This window comes from Lepisosteus oculatus, chromosome 3 (genome assembly GCF_040954835.1).
Source record: "Lepisosteus oculatus isolate fLepOcu1 chromosome 3, fLepOcu1.hap2, whole genome shotgun sequence".
NCBI classification, from domain to species: Eukaryota; Metazoa; Chordata; class Actinopteri; order Semionotiformes; family Lepisosteidae; genus Lepisosteus; species Lepisosteus oculatus.
The window spans coordinates 54169369-54191084 of NC_090698.1; the positions used below are offsets into that span (position 1 = coordinate 54169369).

General features: G+C 39.6%; 1 protein-coding gene across 2 annotated transcripts; it reads left to right on the plus strand.

The window, feature by feature from the left end:
- The first annotated feature begins 8624 nt into the window (after positions 1-8624).
- fem1c (fem-1 homolog c) lies at positions 8625-20895 on the plus strand. Of its 2 annotated transcripts, XM_015368509.2 has the most exons (3): positions 8625-8995; positions 9102-10099; positions 18154-20895. In XM_015368509.2, exons 2-3 carry the CDS (start codon positions 9556-9558, stop codon positions 19461-19463), a joined length of 1854 nt encoding a protein of 617 aa, XP_015223995.1. In that variant the 5' UTR covers positions 8625-8995; positions 9102-9555; the 3' UTR covers positions 19464-20895. The 2 variants fall into 2 exon arrangements, with proteins under 2 accessions (XP_015223995.1, XP_006626921.1); XM_006626858.3 differs by having other exon boundaries at positions 8625-10099.
- Positions 20896-21716: the final 821 nt, after the last annotated feature.

The window sequence follows — 21716 nt, forward strand, 5'->3', positions numbered from 1 at the left end:
CCTATCCTGGAGTCCTTGCACTGGCTTCCGGTCAAATTCCGCGTAGACTTTAAAATCCTCATGCTCACGTACAAGGCTTTCCATGGCTTGGCACCTCAATACCTGTCTGAACTTTTATCGCACTACTCCCCACCTCGCAACCTCCGCTCTTCAAATTCTGCCCTCCTTACTGTCCCCCAAGCCCGTCTACATTGTATGGGCGACAGGGCCTTCTCCTGCTATGCCCCCAAGCTCTGGAACTCTTTGCCCAAGGATATTAGAGAGTCACCTTCTCTAAACTCCTTCAAATCCAGACTCAAAACCTTCTTCTTCAGAAAAGCCTTTACTTAACTGGTTCCATTCTTCACCCCTCTGCTCTTCTTAATACCAACTTCCACGGTCTCCTCTATCGTTATTGTTTTATTGTTGTAATTATAATTGTGTCCTATCTTGTGAAATCTTCTTATTTATTGTAGTAGTCTTCTTATTTATTGTTATTGTCATCCTGTAAAGCGCTTTGAGAAGCCACCTTTAAAGGCACTATATAAAATAAAGTTTATTATGATTATTAAGTTTATCTTCGATGATGTATAGTGTAATATACTGGCTTTTTGTTACATTTTGAATTTAATAATTTTATAGGTTTCCTCCAAACAAAACTTACCAGACCTGTGAAAATATCCTTTTTTTCTTGATCCTTAAACCTCATACAGTGCCTTGCGAAAGTATTCGGCCCCCTTGAACTTTTCAACCTTTTGCCACATTTCAGGCTTCAAACATAAAGATATAAATTTTTTATTTTATGTGAAGAATCACCAACAAGTGGGACACAATTGTGAAGTGGAACGAAATCTATTGGATTTTTGAAACTTTTTTAACTAATAAAAAAATGAAAAGTGGGGCGTGCAAAATTATTCGGCCCCCTTGCGTTAATACTTTGTAGAGCCACCTTTTGCTGCGATTACAGCTGCAAGTCGCTTGGGGTATGTCTCTATCAGTTTTGCACATCGAGAGACTGAAATTCTTGCCCATTCTTCCTTGCAAAACAGCTCGAGCTCAGTGAGGTTGGATGGAGAGCGTTTGTGAACAGCAGTTTTCAGCTCTTTCCACAGATTCTCGATTGGATTCAGGTCTGGACTTTGACTTGGCCATTCAAACACCTGGATACGTTTATTTGTGAACCATTCCTTTGTAGATTTTGCTGTATGTTTGGGATCATTGTCTTGTTGGAAGATAAATCTCCGTCCCAGTTTCAGGTCTTTTGCAGACTCCAACAGGTTTTCATCCAGAATGGTCCTGTATTTGGCTGCATCCATCTTCCCCTCAATTTTAACCATCTTCCCTGTCCCTGCTGAAGAAAAGCAGGCCCAAACCATGATGCTGCCACCACCATGTTTGACAGTGGGGATGGTGTGTTGAGGGTGATGAGTTGTGTTGCTTTTACGCCAAACATATCGTTTTGCATTGTGGCCAAAAAGTTCGATTTTGGTTTCATCTGACCAGAGCACCTTCTTCCACATGTTTGGGGTGTCTCCCAGGTGGCTTGTACAGTGGAACAAGTGGAACGAGACTTTTTATGGATATCTTTGAGAAATGGCTTTCTTCTTGCCACTCTTCCATAAAGGACAGATTTGTGCAGTGTAAGACTGATTGTTGTCCTATGGACAGACTCTCCCACCTCAGCTGTAGTTCTCTGCAGTTCATCCAGAGTGATCATGGGCCTCTTGGCTGCATCTCTGATCAGTCTTCTCCTTGTCTGAGCTGAAAGTTTAGAGGGACGGCCAGGTCTTGGTAGATTTGCAGTGGTCTGATACTCCTTCCATTTCAAGATGATCGCTTGCACAGTGCTCCTTGGGATGTTTGAAGCTTGGGAAATCTTTTTGTATCCAAATCCAGCTTTAAACTTCTCCACAACAGTATTACGGACCTGCCTGGTGTGTTCCTTGGTCTTCATGATGCTCTCTGCGCTTTCAACAGAACCTTGAGACTATCACAGAGCAGGTGCATTTATACAGAGACTTGATTACACACAGGTGGATTCTATTTATCACCATCAGTCATTTAGGACAACATTGGATCATTCAGAGATCCTCGCTGAACTTCTGGAGTGAGTTTGCTGCACTGAAAGTAAAGGGGCCGAATAATTTTGCACGCCCCACTTTTCATTTTTTTATTAGTTAAAAAAGTTTCAAAAATCCAATAGATTTCGTTCCACTTCACAATTGTGTCCCACTTGTTGGTGATTCTTCACATAAAATAAAAAATTTATATCTTTATGTTTGAAGCCTGAAATGTGGCAAAAGGTTGAAAAGTTCAAGGGGGCCGAATACTTTCGCAAGGCACTGTATATGCCATGTGACATAATGACTCATCCTGAAAGACAAACTGGTTAAGACCTTATTATTAATGCGACCCCTCTCATCACTTTGGTACTAAGGAGGTATTAAATACTGCATGCATTTGAACCAGGATGTTTCACATAGATGGGCAGATATTTTACTCACTTATCCATTAATAGTAATGAATTATTTAAGAAATTTCAGGATTCTATAGTACTCCATAGGACCAATGCCACATGACACAAGACTTACACAGTATATAGGAAGAATTTTCCTTATTCTACGTTTATGACTTAGTTTGGCAGATACTTTTATCCATTTGCGAGGCAATTCACAGAAGCAATTGGAGTGATGTGCCTTGCTCAATAACACAGCAATGTTTGACCCAGTATTTAAACCTCAACCTTCCAGTGATGACTCTGCAGTCCTAACCACTACTCCACACTGCTGCCTACATATTTAAATTACCAAAAGCTGATGCACACTACTTGGTTAGGGAAACACACCGAATATATCATTTTGAGAGGCATTTGACAAGAGAACCATTAGAAATGGCACAGGCCCTGTTAGATCTGACACACTTTCCTGTTCAAAACTGTCTGTATCACTGCACTAAGATGGACAGTTCCCATGGTTTTAAAACTATAAAAACATTCTTTTCCGTGCCACAAAGCATATACCAAAGGTCCAAATATCACTCTTTTAATTGTGCAGTTTTATGTTGATTTTTACCCTCTATGGCAGTGTGCTGCTATAAAATTCAAAATATATATTTTAGATAAAAACTGGAAAATTAACTAGATGAATACGCCTGTTCGGCGCATGAATTAATGAATAAATTTATTGCACCTACTGGAATCTATCTGTATATGCTCATGAGGTTTGTCCAATATTATTGTGGTAAAAATAACTCTCAGGACAATGGAATATGGAAAACCCTAAACCTGTATTTACTGCAGATGTTGTAGAAGCTGCTGAACTGGTTTTTAACCCCACCCATGCCCCTAAGTTTCACGTGGAGTGACTAAGACTCGGCAAACTGCCTCCAAACCTATTTGGAGCTACTTTAGCACAATAGGAATAGAATCCAAGTGTTCTGATGTTTATATACATTGCTTGTTTACCTCAGTTTCTGCTTGCTCTATGTTTCTTCATAAAGGTGAAGGCACTTATTTTGAAATCTTCTCTGACCTCAGTTCTCCCCCATGTAGTCCAATTTAACATTCTGACTAGCCTACGTCTCTGCATCACCTCGTCTTAACTACAAACCCACCACAATATGTTAACTATGTGTATTGTTATTGCATTACTACAGATAGAATATATCTACATCTCCTGTGTTTGTATGTATACTTATTATTTGTAAATGATGTGGCTGTGACAATATTATTTGCAAACACATTTGTAATACTGGGAGGTAGAAAGGTCACATGGATACTTTGAACACAAACCTGGAGATGGATCTGGAGAGATAATTGCACAGGGGGCATATCAACAAAATGCTTACAATAGATTTATAAGCAATCATATTTTTTGCTCCAGTTTCTTCCCACAATCCAAAGACATACTGGTGGTTAGCTGACTTCTGGGTAAATTGGCCCTGGTGTGAGTGTGTGTCTGTGTTTGCCACCTAAAAACATGGGCCACTGGAACAGTCTGCATTGTTGAAATTTCAGGCATAAAAATATAATTTCAGAGTACTCCATAATAAAAGATTATCAAGTATTATCATACAGTAACATGTTAAAAAATGTATTTGTGCTTGCAGTTGAATAATCCTACCCTGTTAATCAAAAAGCACCAGAAGTTACCAAAATTATTTTGGATTTTTTTTGTCAACACTGGATCAGATTGTAATTGACAGTTTTTACTGAATTGAAAAGGCATTTAAGGATGACTCATCACAAGAAATACAATTTTCCATAATTATTACAGCTGGGGCTTTGAACTGCAGATCCATCTGTGGGTTGCAGACCAAAGACTACATTTCTCAATAAAGTCTATCAAAAATATAAATTGTTTCAATTTACAATTTATCTCTCTGGCTTTGTGTGAGTAACCATTCCAGAAATTTAAAAACTCCAATTAAAAGATAGGATATAACCTATTTAAATAATACTTTCCCAGAAACAAATTATTTCTGGCATGCAAAAATCAAGTTAGAAAAAAAAACATAAGCAGCAAATGTTTTAGTGCATTTGTCTCCCTTTCATAGCCATGCTCAATCTGCTAAGAATATTATTTTTTCTTTTCAGAATGAAACCTGGCCTCAAAGCTGGTTTCCCTCTTAGCACCCTAAGCACACATTGACCTTACAACTAAGGAATCTAACACTGTGTCCAACCTGTCATCAAGCTGTTGGCTATGCCAGCTCGCCATGCTATGATCTGATCATGCTTTAATGACATCTTAGCTGTGACTTCGACATATTTTTTTAAGATACAGCACTGGCTGCTACAGCTGCACCATTAGAAACATTAAGTTCTTGCCAAAACCCTTCATAATCTGATAAATGAACTAAAGGATTATTCTTGATTTTTGTAACGGGATGATCTTCAGTCTAAAGGACTGGCATTAAGGTTCCATTCTAAGTAGAGCTAACTCTACTGGTGTGCGATACAGTATGTATATACAATACTTATTGCATAAAGATAAAAATATATGCTTATGTACTGCATGAAAATAAAAAATGTCTGAGCACATATTCAGATTTTTTTTGCAGCCAGGTCATGTGTTACATTAAAATGCATTTATACATTTAGTCATTGTCAGCACCACAGATTTGGAATGTGACAATAGGCTTGTAGGTTTAGTTGAAAAAGAAGGTGTGTCTTGATAAGAATCTACCAATAGTTTCAGCTCCACCCATTGTTTCACTGTCGTTGCTGCTTATTGTAAATATATATTTTTTCTGTCTAAAACCTAGCCTTAAATTTAATTAGAACTTCTATTTACCACTCACAAATCACAATGTTTGAACAAAAAAACATCTTGCAAAGAAGAAGTCTCACCTAAAGTACCAGACTTGTAATTTGCAAGTGGAAGATACTGTAGGTCAAGTTTGTTTTTTTACATTAGTTAAGGTTTTAGTTCTGTTGTTAATCGTGTTCATTTTATGTGATATTGTACTTCTGAATTCTGGTGTACCACTTTAGGAAATGGTATAACCGTCTGTGTTATACAGTTACAGTTTTGTGTCACAAAATGAAACACAAAATTCCCCAAAATGACCATAATTTACTTCTTATACTTACCATATTTAATTTACTGTATAATTAACCTCAGAGAATTACTATATTACATTTTCTGAAGAAGTGTCATTTTTACTTGTAAACATGACCACAAACTATTGCTTACTGTTACTACACAAAAAGTAAACATTTTTTGACAACTGAAATGTTTCACAACAGTGTTTATATGGAGACATAATTATGAGGAAATGTAAGGATAGAGAAGATAATTATACATTTTGTCAGATAGCTGTAATTGACTAAGTTTAAAAATATAATCAAGTTTATCTCAGACAAATTTCAATGAATGCAAAGATATTATATTTGTAAAAATTCATCACATGAAACCACCATGTTGTAAACATGTTGTATATTTACAACTCCTGACCTTTAAAAGCGACAGGTCAGGAGTCGTACTTATCTTTTTTTTTAAGTGTCAAACACATTTTTGTCAGGAATCAGTTACCATGGGAACAGTTTTTTTTCATGCAGTCAATCCTGAATCTCATCAGAGTTCATTAATATACCTCCGTGAAGTTGGCCCTCCTACAGTCTGGTCGGGTGGGGTGGATGTTTCAATATATTTCAACATAGCGCCTTCTTTTTCAGGCTGTGATGTCACTCTGTGACATACTGTACAAAAACAGCAAGGTCACGACCACCAGATCTTTCAATTGTGATCTTTTGATCAGTTGACCCCAGCCTTTGCAACCTTTACACCAATAAACCGTCTTACATTTAGGGAGGAGTTACTATGTTAGTTCATTGGGTGTTTTCTCTTTTAGTTTTTAACAATATTCTCGAAAATGTATTGCTTGTGTGTATGTTTGCTGTATGAGCACGTTTGATATACAGTAACACATCGATTGGTTTCCAATAACTGATCAATCTAAGCGAAGTCGCACTGAGCTCAAGATTGAATAGCAGACAAAGAATGTCATGGCATCCACACAGCGTTCACAACTCAGCTTTTCACGATAGGGGTGCTCGCATCAAGATCACATCGCGATACCCGCCGTGTTACTTTCACAATACCTATCGTGACTGGCGCGCCACTGTCGCGACATGACGTCCATATATCGCGACATGACATACCCCGACAAGATGCCCCGCCCCATGTCGCGACATGAAGGTCATATATCGCGACATGACATACCCCAACAAGATGCCCCGTCCCCGTCGCGACACAAAGTCCATATATCCTATCTGGGTATTTCATGTCATGATATGACACCTTTGTCGCGACAGCGGGGCCAGGGTGCCATAGAAGCAAGGCGCCAGTCCTGATAGTCACTGCCGCGATGTATATCCCATATGTAGGGAAAGGAAAGGAAAACAGAGATCACGATGATTTTACATACATTTCAACCACAGTTATGTCACAGATAGTTAACTTGTTGGCATGCATCATGTCTTAAGTTTTATTCACATCTAAGGAGGCTAATATGTTTATGGATATTGTCTTTAAAATGTTAAGGGTACTGTCCATTTGCTGAATGAGTTGTAAAGATCACCTTAACTAGAGAACGACATTTTACAACATATCCAGTAAACTGTGCGTATTTCTATAAAATCCAAAGCAGAACGTTTTCTTACAATGATTACATTATATCGTCCCAAAACAGAGTAAAAGAAGAAAAAAATAAGTAAAGAGTTGAGTATAAAATTACTGTCACGATCGTATGCCCCTCCTCTTAAGGGCGCTCCAGCCCTTTCTTGTTTGTATTGATTTGCACTGATAATGAACCAGGCTTTCCTTTAAAACCCAGACTCTCCCACCATTCTAGGCTCAGCTTTTGAAGGAAGACGCTCGAAAGCCACGTCCCCATCCCGATCGCCAGCTAACGAATGAGACTGGTCCGGTTCACCTATGACGTTTAGCAGGGCTGGGTGACTCCCCCCCATTAAGCTAGGTCATTGTGTGGACAAAAAACATATTTATATTTCTGAAAGGGTTATATCTGAGCTTTTACAGAACAATAATTTATCAAGCTATGTGCAGATAGAAACAGACCTCAAGGTTTTTCAGTCGGAGAGCGGAAAATCCTTTTCGAAGTTGCCAAGTGCGAAAAACATTTCTTCAAAGGAAACTCATGTGAGTTGGAACTGTCCAAGTGAATATTACGTAGCTCCGCAGTCCCATTTTCCTTTATCTTTAACCCATAGTTAAAACTATCCTGTTATGTTTTTATTCCTCATCTCATTTCTTGCGTGCTATTTTTGTTTAGGGTAAGTGCCTGGACACAGGATGGCAGTTTTACAGATCTGCGATTCTAAGGAAAACTAGAAACAGTTCATTTGTATTTAGGAGTGACTAAGCAACATAATCATTATTTCTCTTGTGCCAGCAGCTCACGACACAGGCACATTTTTATATCTTACTCAGGTGGAATTGCCTATATAATAATTGAGTCGTGCTCTCAAAAGAAAGCGTGGGTTGCTACAGTAGCTGCAAACGGCTTTGAAAAACGAGAAGAATTTATCCGAGCTACAATAATCTGCAAAATCCCCTCAGAGTTCAAGAGCAGAATGGAACAATACACGCACGATGTACACTATATGTTGCAATATATTTGCAGTAGCCCCTTCAAATACCTTCGGTTTTAAATGTCATTTTGGGTCAAATGTATGATAATCTGAACAGTGCATCAAAAATTAAATTATAGGAACCATGTACAGTACTTTAAATACCACGAGGTACGGCACAATGCCTCTTTTATTTATTTTTTAAATAATACTTTTATGACAAAACAAAACAGTTTTAATAGAAGGCTTTTTAAAATACATCAGGTAAAGACCGTGTTGATATACAAAAACAATCGCCTTGTAAATTCATGTGTAATATGTAATTACATCCAAGAAACATAATTGCCATAATGCGGTTACCTAGCTAGAAAAAAAAAAGTTATCCTCCCTGTACCGGGGATAGCAAAACAAACCACATGAAAAGTGTTCAGTTTACTCAACATTAAAAAGTAATTCCCTAAGTCTTTTCACAAACGCAGTGATTTCACACCCTACTGTTATGTAGCTGACGAATCGTGCAAACCACGGCAACCTCTGATTGGCTCCTCTCGCTGCCAGTAGGGCCCCCTGTTGGGAGGGGGCCGAGAGCTGCTGCGCTTCCTATTTAACTGCACTCCGCGGCTTGTGTGCTCAGTCGTCATACGGGGTGCTGCTGCCGGGAGGTGGGGCGTGTTGGCTGAAACACCTTCCGTGTTACAAATGTAAAAAGATAACACTCGCCAGTGTTTTGTTGTGCCGTCTTAGCCTTGGGAAGACGGGGATTGCGGGCACTCGCGGGGAGGAAGGACGCGGCCGGGCAGCAAAACGGAAAGGAAGGGTTTGCGGAACAGGAGAGAGAGAGAGAGAAGCCATTCATTCAGACGTCATTTGTCTCGCTGGAAACACACAGGAAACCCAGGCGGAGGCGGTTGCAGCTACCCTGTGAGTTCCCGTCTGGCCCACGCTGCATCCGAGTGGGGGGAAAAAAGGGGGAAGACATGTCCTCATTGGTTTTATTTTCTTCTGACACGAACTTCTCCGTGAGAAGGGAATGATCGCCGATGGCACTGCGGGAAGATGTGGGGTGCAGATCCCGAGCCCAGTGAAGCGGAGCTGAGTGTTGCCGGAGGGAAAGTCGACGCCGGAGAGCTGCCGGAGTGACCCGCAGCCGAGCCCTAGACACACACAAAGGAAAGGGCGACAACTTCACCTCCGAAGAGCTCGGGAACGCCGCAGCGGTATCCTCAAAACCCCCCCAATGAGCCCTGATTTTGAATTTTTAAGGTTTGGAGCTGCGGTCATGGAGTTAACAAAGCAAGATTTTAATGAGAAACGGTGTGGGTTTACCTTAAACTGATTACGTGGCTCTCGAACGCAAAGTAGACAGGTTACGAAACAACGGGACTTTTTTTTTTCCAGTTTCCATCTGAACAAACTAGGTGCTGTGCATTGATTTGTCGGTATCACGCGTTTCTATATTTGTTCTACCTCTGCGGAATGAAATGGATCTGAAGACGGCGGTGTTTAACGCAGCCCGGGACGGAAAGCTCCGGCTGCTCCAGAAGCTGTTGGAGAACAAAGCTGGGGATGAAGTTTCCAAGTTGATGGCGGAAAAGACCAACGGCGCGACACCGCTGCTGATGGCAGCGCGCTACGGGCACCTGGATTTGGTGGAGTATCTCCTGGAGTGTTGCTTGGCCCCAGTCGAAGTCGGGGGATCTGTAAACTTTGACGGCGAAACCATCGAGGGGGCCCCCCCGTTGTGGGCAGCCTCTGCGGCCGGGCACCTGAAGGTGGTGCAGTCCCTGCTGGGCCACGGAGCCTCCGTCAACAACACGACGCTGACCAACTCGACCCCCCTGAGGGCCGCCTGCTTCGACGGGCACCTCGACATTGTGAAGTACCTGGTGGAGCACAAGGCCGATCTCGAAGTGGCCAATCGCCACGGGCACACCTGCCTCATGATTTCCTGTTACAAGGGGCACAAGGAAATCGCTCAGTACCTCTTGGAGAAAGGTGCTGATGTCAACAGGAAAAGCGTGAAAGGTAGGTGAAGAGTCGAACTGCACACGGGCTGCCAGTTTGCCCAGGGGCTGAATGAGAAGCCCTTAACAACTAGAGCGAAGAAGGGGGGGAGGAACAACTTCTTTGACTTGCTGTATCCTGAGCAGTCCGTTCCGTGACTCATTAATTGTATCCTCTCGCACTGTTTCGTAGCGGTGTAACAGTCGCAAACAAGTAGGTTTACGGTTTAACCCGTTAATTTAAATCCCAAAAAAGATTTGCAGGTGCATTTTTAAAACCACCCCCAACACCACAGTTGACATCAGCGACCTAAATTTGCATGTTTACCTTGGAGATCCGTGGCCGGCAGAACCGCAAAGAGCCCTGCTATGTGGCTTCATCCTGTCTGTTTCAATGAAATGTGCATCGGGCAGATTACTCACCGTAAACATTCTGCATAGCGTTTCAGTATTGGTGTGTGATTTCAGTTTAAAGTTGTCTCATTGTGGACTTTTACTTTTACAACCATCATTTGAAGCTAGATTTTAGTGTACTGTCAATCGTATTAAGCATAAAACCGTGATGGAACGATAACTAAAAGGGTTTGTAAAAGGACAGGCTAATTCATTAATTAAACTGTTTGACCATATCATTTTAAGTAAAGCTTTAAGGCCATGTAAACCAAAATTGCAGGTGCTTTTAAAAATTTTAATAGCTGTGTTAGAGCCCCCAAATTACAAATAGGTCTAGTTAATACAGTGTTCGTGAATTATTGTGCTTTGGGTCCAAACTGTAGGAAGCTTCATGTGTCGAATTATTGTTTATTTTATTTAATGCATGCTGTTTTTTTGTACACAGTCCTTATCTACAATGAAAGATCTTACTGGTATCAAGATTCCTCTTTTGATTATATTGTTAAGGTCCTAAAGTGTTTATTTTATTCTACTACTATGTTCAAAGCAAAATCAGATGGGGGCAAATAAAATAATTTACTTAAACTGCAGATTAGCAGTGTTTTGGTTTGCTACTGACATTCCAAAATAAAATGATCGCGATGCATGCAGAGCTTGAATCACATTTGAGAGAAAGTAAACTGTTTCTATATTAGTTTGTTGTGGGAAGATTCCTGCTGTTACTGTGGACAGTTAATTGTTAATTCAATCCTTATCACCATCAATACATCATTTCTAGAACAAGTTTTAGATTTAATTACTTTAAGAATTTAGTGTATAATAAATGCTATATGAGCCTCTTTGGGTAGACCTATGAGATGAACAGAAATATACAATATTTAACAGAGCTTTTACTCAGTTAAGTTTCATTGTATTCATCACAAAGGTGGTTCACTGATCCTAGCTTAAAGCCTTTAGAAGTTCGTGCAGAATAATTCACTAACAGGGCTTTGTACCAAAGTACATTCTGAGAACTTTATGGCACTTTTTAATGCAAATTCTGCTATGCACCTGTTCGGTACAACAGTGCTTTTTGGGATTTCGCAGGCTTAAACAATGAAATACAAACCCTGTAACAACTGAAATCCTGTACTGCTTCAATGAACTGTTTTACAAGGCTGTGCAGTGCCAATTTGCAGAAGCATTCATCTCTCTCTGGTTTTGCTATTGTCTTTGGAACAAGTATGGCTTTGGCGTGTATAGATTTCGTCTAGATCAATTCGTCCTAGTTAGTTACCACTGTAAAAATCAGAGTTTATTGAATTCTAGACTTTTTTGTTTTCTTATGCCCGTGTTTAACTTTTTTGTTGTCATGGGTAACAAACTGGATGCTACACAGTGTTTCTTTTAGCCATTAAGTAGGACTAACATTTCTGGCAAAATCTGGTGAATTGCCCTGGTTTCAGTTTCCTGTTTGTTGGTTACAGTGATTTAAATAAGGTAGTGTTGAGGTGATGTGCAGAATAAGTTTTTTTTAATTTGCTGGATTTTCTGTCATAATGTTCAGGTCTCTTCTTGCCTGACCGAACACTACTTGTGGTATGGAGGACATTTGACAGTTGTCAGTCATCACTGGATCATCCATGGACTGTTTAATGTTTTAATGAAAGGACATTTTGGGAAGCATTCTTCGCTTTGAGAAATATAATTCTTTTCTGTATTATCCGAGTCCATTTAGACACTTCTGCACACATGTGAAACGTATACTTTTGTATCCTAGAAACAAATTTAGATAGGGTTGGTTTCTCCTCCACTTAAACGTTAAATTCTTTACTGCTCACTCATGAAACAGTTGATTTGCTGTCATTAAAACCGGAATCGACACATTTTGGGAAATGTCCCATTTTCTCACCTGGCAATCCATGTCTGAAATGGATGTACAGAGTATGGTGGAATCAATGCTATGGACCAGCTAGTTAACCCAGGCTTTTCCCAGCCATGTTGCTAAAGGACTTTGTTCTTTTAAGTATATTAATTCCTTTCTCTAGGTACTGAAAATCACTTAGCTAGTTTAGGACCAGCTGGAACAGAGTGCACATTTACACTATGATCAAGAGTTCTCCCTGCTGCGTTCTAAAATGCTATCGAAGGCAGGGACTTGTATCTCCGAGAATGAAGTATGTTTGAGCGGTCTGCTTTGTGTACAGCATTGATCTCCTTTTGAAAGTGTAAAAAGGGATTTCCTTTTAAAGTTTTAAATATGGAGTGGTTGCTAGTTGAAGGGTTCTGGAGTGTAATTTATCATCAGTTACATTATCAGTCCATTACATACCATAAAATGTTACTTGTGGAGAAGGTCAATATAACCTGTAGTAAACCTATTTTTGGTGATCAAGAGAAATTTCTGGGACTAAATTGTCATCTAGTTTGAGGGTACTAACACATTTGAAAATGGGAACTGTTCCAAAACAACACTATAATCAGTATTGTATAATAACAGTTCTATAATCTGTGGCACTTTAAAATATGGAAACTAGAAAAAAGTTCTCTTAAGCAAAATATACATAATTACCAATAGCAAATGCAGTCACTTAAGTTCTCTTAAGAGGATTGTTTTTGCCATTGAAAGGAATTTTAAAATTATCAGATATTGTCAGTGCAGTCTACTCTAAAAGACATCAGTACAGTATTATAATTCTGTATTGTATTATGAGGTTCACTGTATACATTTAAATACTGAATCCTGATGATTTTAAGTAGCTTATTTGAATTGGTTTGAATGTTTTAAAACGTTCACCTTTATAAAGAATAGTAAATACCTTTGTAAAGAATAGTTACAGGAAATCCTGGTGGTGTTTGAGTTTAGGATAAGTATTGGTTATGTGATTGTGTGCTTCTTTCACAACTAAAATATGTATAAAATATAAGAGCCCAAGTTACAACTTGTTCCTTCAGTGCTGAAATGACATCTGATTGCATAGTGACTGCTGGAAATATTCCAATACCAGGTGTTAGGTAGCATATGCACCAGAAAAGTGGCATGTATCCTCTAGACTCTGTTCAGAATGCAACTTCAGCTTTTTACAGCAAAAAATGATGTTTTGGAACACATTCTGCATCACTTACAATAGCATATTGAGGAAGTCCTTTTGTTCCAGAACTTGCATTTGAGAGGAAGTGCTACAATCCTTTGCTCATGGCTTAATAAACCTGCGCTAGGAAATAGATTTATGTTAAAGCAGGTAATTACATTTAGAGGGCAGTTTATTAGTGTAGTATGTTATCCATATTAAGTCTGTTTGCCCCATTTAATTAGTGAATTAAGTGTTACATGTTAAAATGTCACACAACAGGAGAGTACTGTAAGGACATAAATGTGGTTTCCCATTTGTTTGACTTTTCTCTTGAATTAAGAGATTCCCAGTGATGTTTTATGTCATCACAACTTAGGGCTCCCCAGTTTTCTTTCTTCTCCTTTCAACATGGAATAAACCAATTACTTGTTCCCTAACTTAAGTATGTTTCATGACAGTCTGCTTGTTTGATAGAATATCAGATGTCACTTCATTTGAATGTATTTCTTTGCAAGGACTTGTCACTGATGTATTCCATGTCAGGTGAAGAAAAAATGAAGTGTTTTTCTTTTTTCACAATTTCCTACAGTATGGAATTATAATGTATTCAGATTGAATATTTTTCCCACTAATCGACAGAAGACTTGCGCCAAATTTAGTGCTTAACTTTGAGGCCAGTTCAGGTCAATTTTTTGAAATTCTGATCTCATTAGACCATAGCATCTTCTTACAGATTGTCTCATTATCTCCTACATGCCTTCTGACATACTTTAGTTGACATTTGATGGGTTTTTAAAAAAATAAATAAATTTGACCTTTTAGTGTGTTGTCAGTGGGGGAAAAAAAACATATTCCATATTCTTCTGCAACACCATAAAATGTGACTGGGGGGTGAGTGATTACCTTTTAAAGCCACTGTGCATTTTAAGTTCATATAACTAAACCTTGTAAGTTTCTCTTTCCCCTCCAAGTTGCTGCAGTTAAGTGTAAAATAATTGTTAAAAAAATACTGGGAACACCAATGTTATCCAGAATATCCAGTGTTAAAATAAATGTCTCTGTGAGTTAACTTAAAACTACCATTACTTTTTCTTTCATTTCCACTGTCATTTATGATGTAAGACCTGTAAGAAATTAGGTTGGGTTGCATCGACCTTTAGGTTTAAGTGAGGCGAAAATAAGAGGTAAGAGGTTTGTCAACCAAGAGAAATTGAACAAGATGAGGGGTTGCTGGTCTGCAGCAGAAGAGGATTAACGCTGGTAGGCCTGGTTATGCAGTTGAGTATTTTTCCACCAGATAATTGAGTCCGTCTTGCTTTCTCACGGTAACAATCGGGCTTGCAAGTTCTTTCATGTATAGACATTTCTTCTGTGAAGAAGAACCGTTAACATGGGATATTTATTTTAGCTTAAAGCAATTTTAAATTGGGCTATATATAGATTTGACAGTTCTCCTTTAGCTGTGTAAAAGCAGTCTTTTATATACTTCATTTAAATTTCTTCGAACTTTAAAATATTAAGATTTTACGTCTCATGCACAATTGAAACTTTGCTAATTTTGCTAGTGTGAAGTGGGAATTCTGTTAAGGAGCACAGGATGTTTGACTATTTCTTATCCTACATTTTCAGTGTTTTTCTTATTTTGATTGAATCCGTATCTGCTGTATTCAGAATTCTACGCTGTTTTTTTTTTAATTGACTCATGAAGCACTCATTATTCAGGACATGATAACCATCTTACTTAGAATGAATTGGCTTTTTTAACTTAATTTTTCACTACAGATATCACAATTTTTTTTTTCCTGGAAGACCTTTAAAGGCTGTTCTGCTGTATTGATCTTTATTTCTTCTAGTGAAAACGGGCTTTTTAAAAAAATATTTATTAGAGGAGACTCTTCACTGGTTTCACAGCCCATTCACGTTGCAGAAGTATTGCTGATTAAAAATATTAATGTTTTCTTGGTTTATACATTAAAAACAATCCATTCTCAGATCTCAGGAGATGTACACAGGACAAGGGAGGGGACATGATCAAACCTAAATTACCTAAATTACCGAGCCCATTTTTAAAGGTTAAACTGATACTTCTAAAAATTCCTAACATTTCCCAACTAGTTTATTACTTTCGTAAACTGTCTACTGTTTTCTGACCGCACAATGTTAGTGTTCTTTCCCTTTTACCAGGCCATATATTTTACCAATAGTACTGCAGTTGTACCACTTTTTTTTTAGAATTTACCAGAAGACCATTTGTTAGGCTTAAAGTTACAATATTTAAAGCTGGAGTTTTTGTTTCTGAATTATCCACACGCCTGCTTTGGAATTGGCAGTTAGTTAAAGACCCCTAGTAATGGCTTGACCAGCAGCAGGTGACAGTAAAATTCTGCTTCCCTGATGCGCGCACCTGCAGGGGGCGTTTTGCGGTTGACGCCCTGCATGCTCCACAGTGCTCAACAGGGGAGCTGACACCGCCTGGAAGAGCAGCATTTCTTAAGATGGGCTCATCACAAGCCCGCTGGGACCCGGTGTATCGCAACACAACCTCCCTTTGGCAGCTAGCCACAAGGCCGACCCCACGCACCCAAGCTCAAACCCACTTTGTTAGCGCTCGGGCCAGTTGTGCGTAGCTTGGCCTGGAGTCTTTTTCACGCTCAGCTAGTGAGACGGCTCAGGCTCCTGACATCCGGGCTGCACAGAGTTAATTTTACTGCTTTCCACCTTTTTTTTCTCCCAAACACCCACCCACTCCCTCACACCCAGTGTTCAGTGGGCTCTGCGGCAGCCCTCACAGTACTAGAAGCTGCCTGCGCCTTGCCATTCAGTTCCGCGTTGCCATAGTAACAGAGAGGCTGTGGTAGGTAGGCTTTCCTCCTGTATCAATATTTGCTGCATTCACTTATTTCCCTGTTTGAGGGAAGTATATGGTGAGAGAGCAAAAATGCATTAGTGTTGTGGTTTATCTTCAAATTTCTCCCCCCCCCCCCCCCCCCCACATCAATTCTCTAATTCTTATGCTTCCGAAGACGTTCCCTTGCCACACGTTTACATGACAGCAAAGTTAGTTGTGTTTTAATTTTAGAAATGGCAACTTCAGTTTGTAAAAATGTCCACAAAGTTGGCCTTTAAGCCGCTTTTTTTCAGGATATTTATAACTGTGCTTTCATATATAGACATTACCTAGAGCACGGTGTTGTAAAGGCCTCTATTAATCAAGTAGTAATTCCACTGTAACTTTGAAAGCAGATGCATCCATTAGGCTCCTCCAACCCCTCATTTTAGTTGAAGGATTTTTGTTCACCCAACAGTTTTGATTGACATTTATTGCTCTTTAGAACAGAGGAGGGTATGGCAGTTACAATGCAGGCTAAATGAGCTGTAGGAATAATCGTCTTCTCAAGCATACCTTTTGTTTAGACAGTTATGAATTATATTCATCCGCAGATAAATATTTGACATTTTGTAATTTTTACTTTCCTCATAAATACAACATGTTTTGAAGATTTATAATGAGGCATCTTATGTATCCTTCTGTAATGCTACACTTGCATATTAAATACTACATTAGTTCTTTTAACATGCATCTTTTTATCGCTTAAACAAACTACTTTTGCGTAAACCTCATTTAGTAAGAAACTAATTAAAGGTTTTCTACGCTAGTCATTCTGTGAAACCCATGCATGCTTGTTAGCAAGGAGCAGGCTTGGTGCGCAGGCAACGGTGAACATATGGAGATGAATTCTATGCAGAAAGTGAAAACAAAGGAAATACACATTTCCACTCCACAGGCAAAATTTCACTTTTCAGCAAGGAATGAACTGTACCTTTTGTTTTGTACGTCAAAATACTACCATGCGAAAAGGTTGCCTTGTTAATGTTTAACATTGGTAATGTTCGTGTTTTCTGGAAGAAATATCGCAAAACCTTTTGTAAGGCTTAATAAAAGAGCTTTCATTTCTTACTTCCAATGAATTGGTGCAAAAATAATTTGTAAAAATGTCAGGGATATTAGTGATATTTTGCACTTAGCTAATTCATAAAATTGTGGTTACTAATTATAGCCATGTACTTCATGAATTGTTTCCACAGAGTGTATATTTTGATGCCTTATCTTATTTCTGGCTTTAGCAATATTTTTTTACTTTCTTTGCAGTAAGATGATTTACACAAGTACAGTTTAGAAGACCTTTGCATCGACTAAAATTTTCATTAGCTGAAAATTTTATCAACTCTCTGTTAAACTTGCTGAACCAGAATTAGTGATTTATTTTTCTAAATATCAGAACATAGAGAGGTTATAAGATGGGATGAGGATATTTGGCCAGTCTAGCCTCCTTAACTGTGAGCAGCTAATTAATTTGAAGATTTCAATCCGAGAGAACCTTGTTCCATACTCCCACAATCTGATTTTATCAACATGATTTAATACAGTTTTTTTAATTTTATAGAACATTATTTTTATGTGCTTGAACTTTCATGTTTTTTTAGAATACTGAGTCTCCCAGCTCTTGCAGTGTTGCCGATTGCAGGCTTCGTGGTTTCTATGGCTAAGGTTTAGGTGTTGGTGTGGGGATGTGATAGTCTTTCCTTGAAGACACAGCTCTCTTAACATGCGATCTTATATCCCCTCCAGGTAACACTGCTCTGCATGACTGCGCTGAATCGGGCAGCCTGGAAATCATGAAAATGCTGCTGAAGTATGGCGCTAAAATGGAGAAGGATGGCTATGGAATGACACCCTTGCTGTCAGCCAGCGTGACAGGGCACACGAACATTGTCGACTTTCTAACTCAGCACCAGCAGACAAGCAAAATGGAGAGGATCAATGCCCTGGAGCTGCTGGGCGCAACCTTTGTGGACAAAAAGAGGGACCTCCTGGGCGCGCTGAAATACTGGAAGAAGGCTATGGACATGCGATATAGCGAAAGCGGCAATATTCTGTACAAGGCCGAGCCGAAACACTTGATTATGGCTTACGATTATGCCAAGGAAGTAAACTGTGCCGATGAGCTCGATAACCTGATTGCTGACCCTGATGAGATGAGAATGCAGGCCCTGCTTATCAGAGAGAGGATTCTGGGCCCTTCGCACCCCGATACTTCTTATTACATCCGCTACAGGGGTGCAGTCTATGCAGACTCTGGCAACTTTGAGAGGTGTATTAACCTTTGGAAGTATGCCCTAGACATGCAACAGAGCAACCTGGATCCCCTGAGCCCCATGACAGCCAGCAGCCTGCTCTCCTTTGCTGAGCTCTTCTCCTTCATGTTGCAGGACCGGGCCAAGGGATTGCTGGGCACGTCCGTGTCCTTTGATGACCTCATGGGTATCCTCAGCAAAAGCGTGCTGGAGATTGAGAGAGCCGTCAAGCAGACGCAGCCCCCGCCCGATCCTGCTCAGCTTAGCAAGGCTCTTTCCATCATTCTGCACTTGATCTGTCTGCTGGAGAAGGTCCCGTGCAGTGTGGAGCAAGACCACTTCAAGAAGGAGACGATCTACAGGTTTCTCAAGCTGCGGCCGAGCGGGAAGAACGGCTTCACCCCGCTCCATCTGGCGGTCGACAGGAACACTACCTGCGTGGGGCGCTACCCCGTCTGCAAGTTTCCCTCCTACCAGGTGGCCTCGATTCTTGTGGAATGTGGGGCGGACGTGAACTGCAGGGACGAGGACAATAACAGCCCTTTGCACGTGGCAGCCTTTAACAACAACCCGGACATCATGAACTTGCTGATCGCCTGCGGCTCCCACTTTGACAGTACAAACTCCTTCAAGCAGACCGCTTGCGACCTGCTGGATGAGAAAGAAATGGCGAAAAATCTGATCCAGCCCATTAACCACACTACACTGCAGTGTCTGGCAGCGCGTGTTATAGTTAAACACAGCCTTGTGTACAGGGGTAACATCCCTCAGAAACTGGAGGCCTTTGTGCTGCTTCATAGATAATAACGAAAACCCAGGGTTCATCCGGCTGCCATAATTATTGGGGTGTGAGGAGTCCTGACCCTGGTTTTATCCCCCTTTTCAAAGTTCTACGATTTGTATTTTACAGACTCTGAATGACAACGTGCTTTAATTGAAAAGCTCCTGACCCCACGTTTCCTCACATCCAACGTGCAGATTGCATACGGAAAGCATGACGATGATGTGTAATGATTAGACATACAGTATTTTGTACAAAAATGTTTGTTTTGCTTGAACTGAAAATACTTTCTTAATTCATGCGGTTTCTGACGGTTCTCGGAACACATCTGCCAAAGTCCCATCTGCTTTATGCTCCTCTGTTTCTATGCAAAGATAGTAGGATATTTGGGACTGTAGGTTATTTTTTAATTATATTGCTTGTGTATGGATATTCTGTAAATGTGCATCTGTTTTAAGCTTTGTGCTGTTATTTTTCTTGTTGCATTTTTAATTCTGATTCATGGTTTATATCAACTGGACTTTTCCCCTCCCTCCAGATCACAGAGCTTTATTTAGTAGTTAATGTTTGCAAATACCATAAGTGCTTTATCTTTCCTATGCACTGGCTTCAATATGTGACTGTTCTGTGTTTGCACTTGTCTATGCAGCAGCAAGAGTTTTTCTTCTAATGCCCCGTTTTCTTTGGATTGGATGTTTGCCCAGAACCTTCCATATGTTCTTTGACATTTCATAACGGGACAGTGTAGATCAGTGCGAAAACAACCTGGTTTTGCGTTTGTTGGTATTTCCTCCGAATTTGATTTTGATCTTAAAAAGAGAGCCTGTTCATTTTTAGGACGGACAGCATAATTGCTTTTATTCGGTTTAAGAGAACAAGGTTGTGTCCTGAGTGTTTGTATCCACAACTGCGTTTTCATCTTCTGTGGACTTGTTGGTGCTGATGTGAAGCCTGAAATTGGAAGCAGAAACTCAATTTTAAATTGTATTCAAAAAGACATTAAACACTACAGTATTCTTGCATTAGAAGAAACTTGTAAACTTCCATTCATCATCTTAAGGATAGATTTGACTTTTTGTTGTTTAAAGAAAAAGTCCTTGCTATCCTTACAAAACCTATTTCTGTAAAATCTTTTAAGCTGGGCAAAATGTTTTCATTTCTTCCTATGTTTTTTTCACATGCATCTGTACAGATTTAAGAATGTCAAAGCTGTCCTGTACTCTTTACAGGCTTTTTTTTTCCTTATTTTTTGCTCATTGGCTTTACTCTCGTGGCAAAAAGGGCTTTTCAGATTTCTAGAAACAAGTTTCACTTCAGAAACAAAATTAGTTACATCAGGTGATGACTGTAATTTTGCACTTTATTTTGGTGGCATGTAAGATTTCTTATGGCATACAAGCCCAGCTAATGTCTTAAACAGGCAAAATGTTCACAATAAAACAGTGTTGCACTTGCTTTCTGGGCACTATTGTCTATTTTAAAACTGGTTCTTCACTCAATATATAGAAAAATTGAGGTTATAGGCACATATGTAAAGTTGCATAGGTAAGAAGGGTATTGCGCATTTTGTTTCTTAGTTTAGCTGTGTTTCTGTAATGGAACAATGTTATCTTTAAAAATTACATGTAGTACAACTCGTGCTAAATATCATATGAGCATGACATGATGTTTTCGAGACTCTCAGCCCCCGACTCAGTATTATAGTGTTCCAGTCATTGTTTGCCTTTTGCTGTGTCATGTTTAGGGTGTGTCCAGTTCCACAGAATAATGTCCATTCACAAAGGATTATGCTGCAAATAGTTTCACGTCCTCCAAGTTCACACACTTCTTAATTGTGCATGCTTTACATCTTTTACTTTTACTTTCACATGGGATGTTAAGTCTAAGTGTTATTTTTCCTTAAGATTTGAAATTCTGTGTACAAAAGTTCAGTTCAATTAGAGGAATATTTGGAGTTTGTCTGTGCTCTGTTTTCTTCAAGAATATTCCTGAAAGTCTGTGAATATGAAATAATTTGCAAATTTTGTCACCAGAACCTTGAAGCCATTAGTGTGGGTGTATATGGAGGAATGAGTAATGCACCACAGGCGCTGAGAATAGAATCTTTAGCCTCCTACAGAGGAGATGCTGCTGAACCTGTTGATAATTGAGCCCGATGAAGGAAGAACAAGGATCCATGGGGGCAAACATTTCTCCAGCTTCAAGTTGACTCAACTTCGTGCAACCCAGATACAGTATTTTTTCCTTCTATGAAGTTTTTTGTTAATAAAATTGGA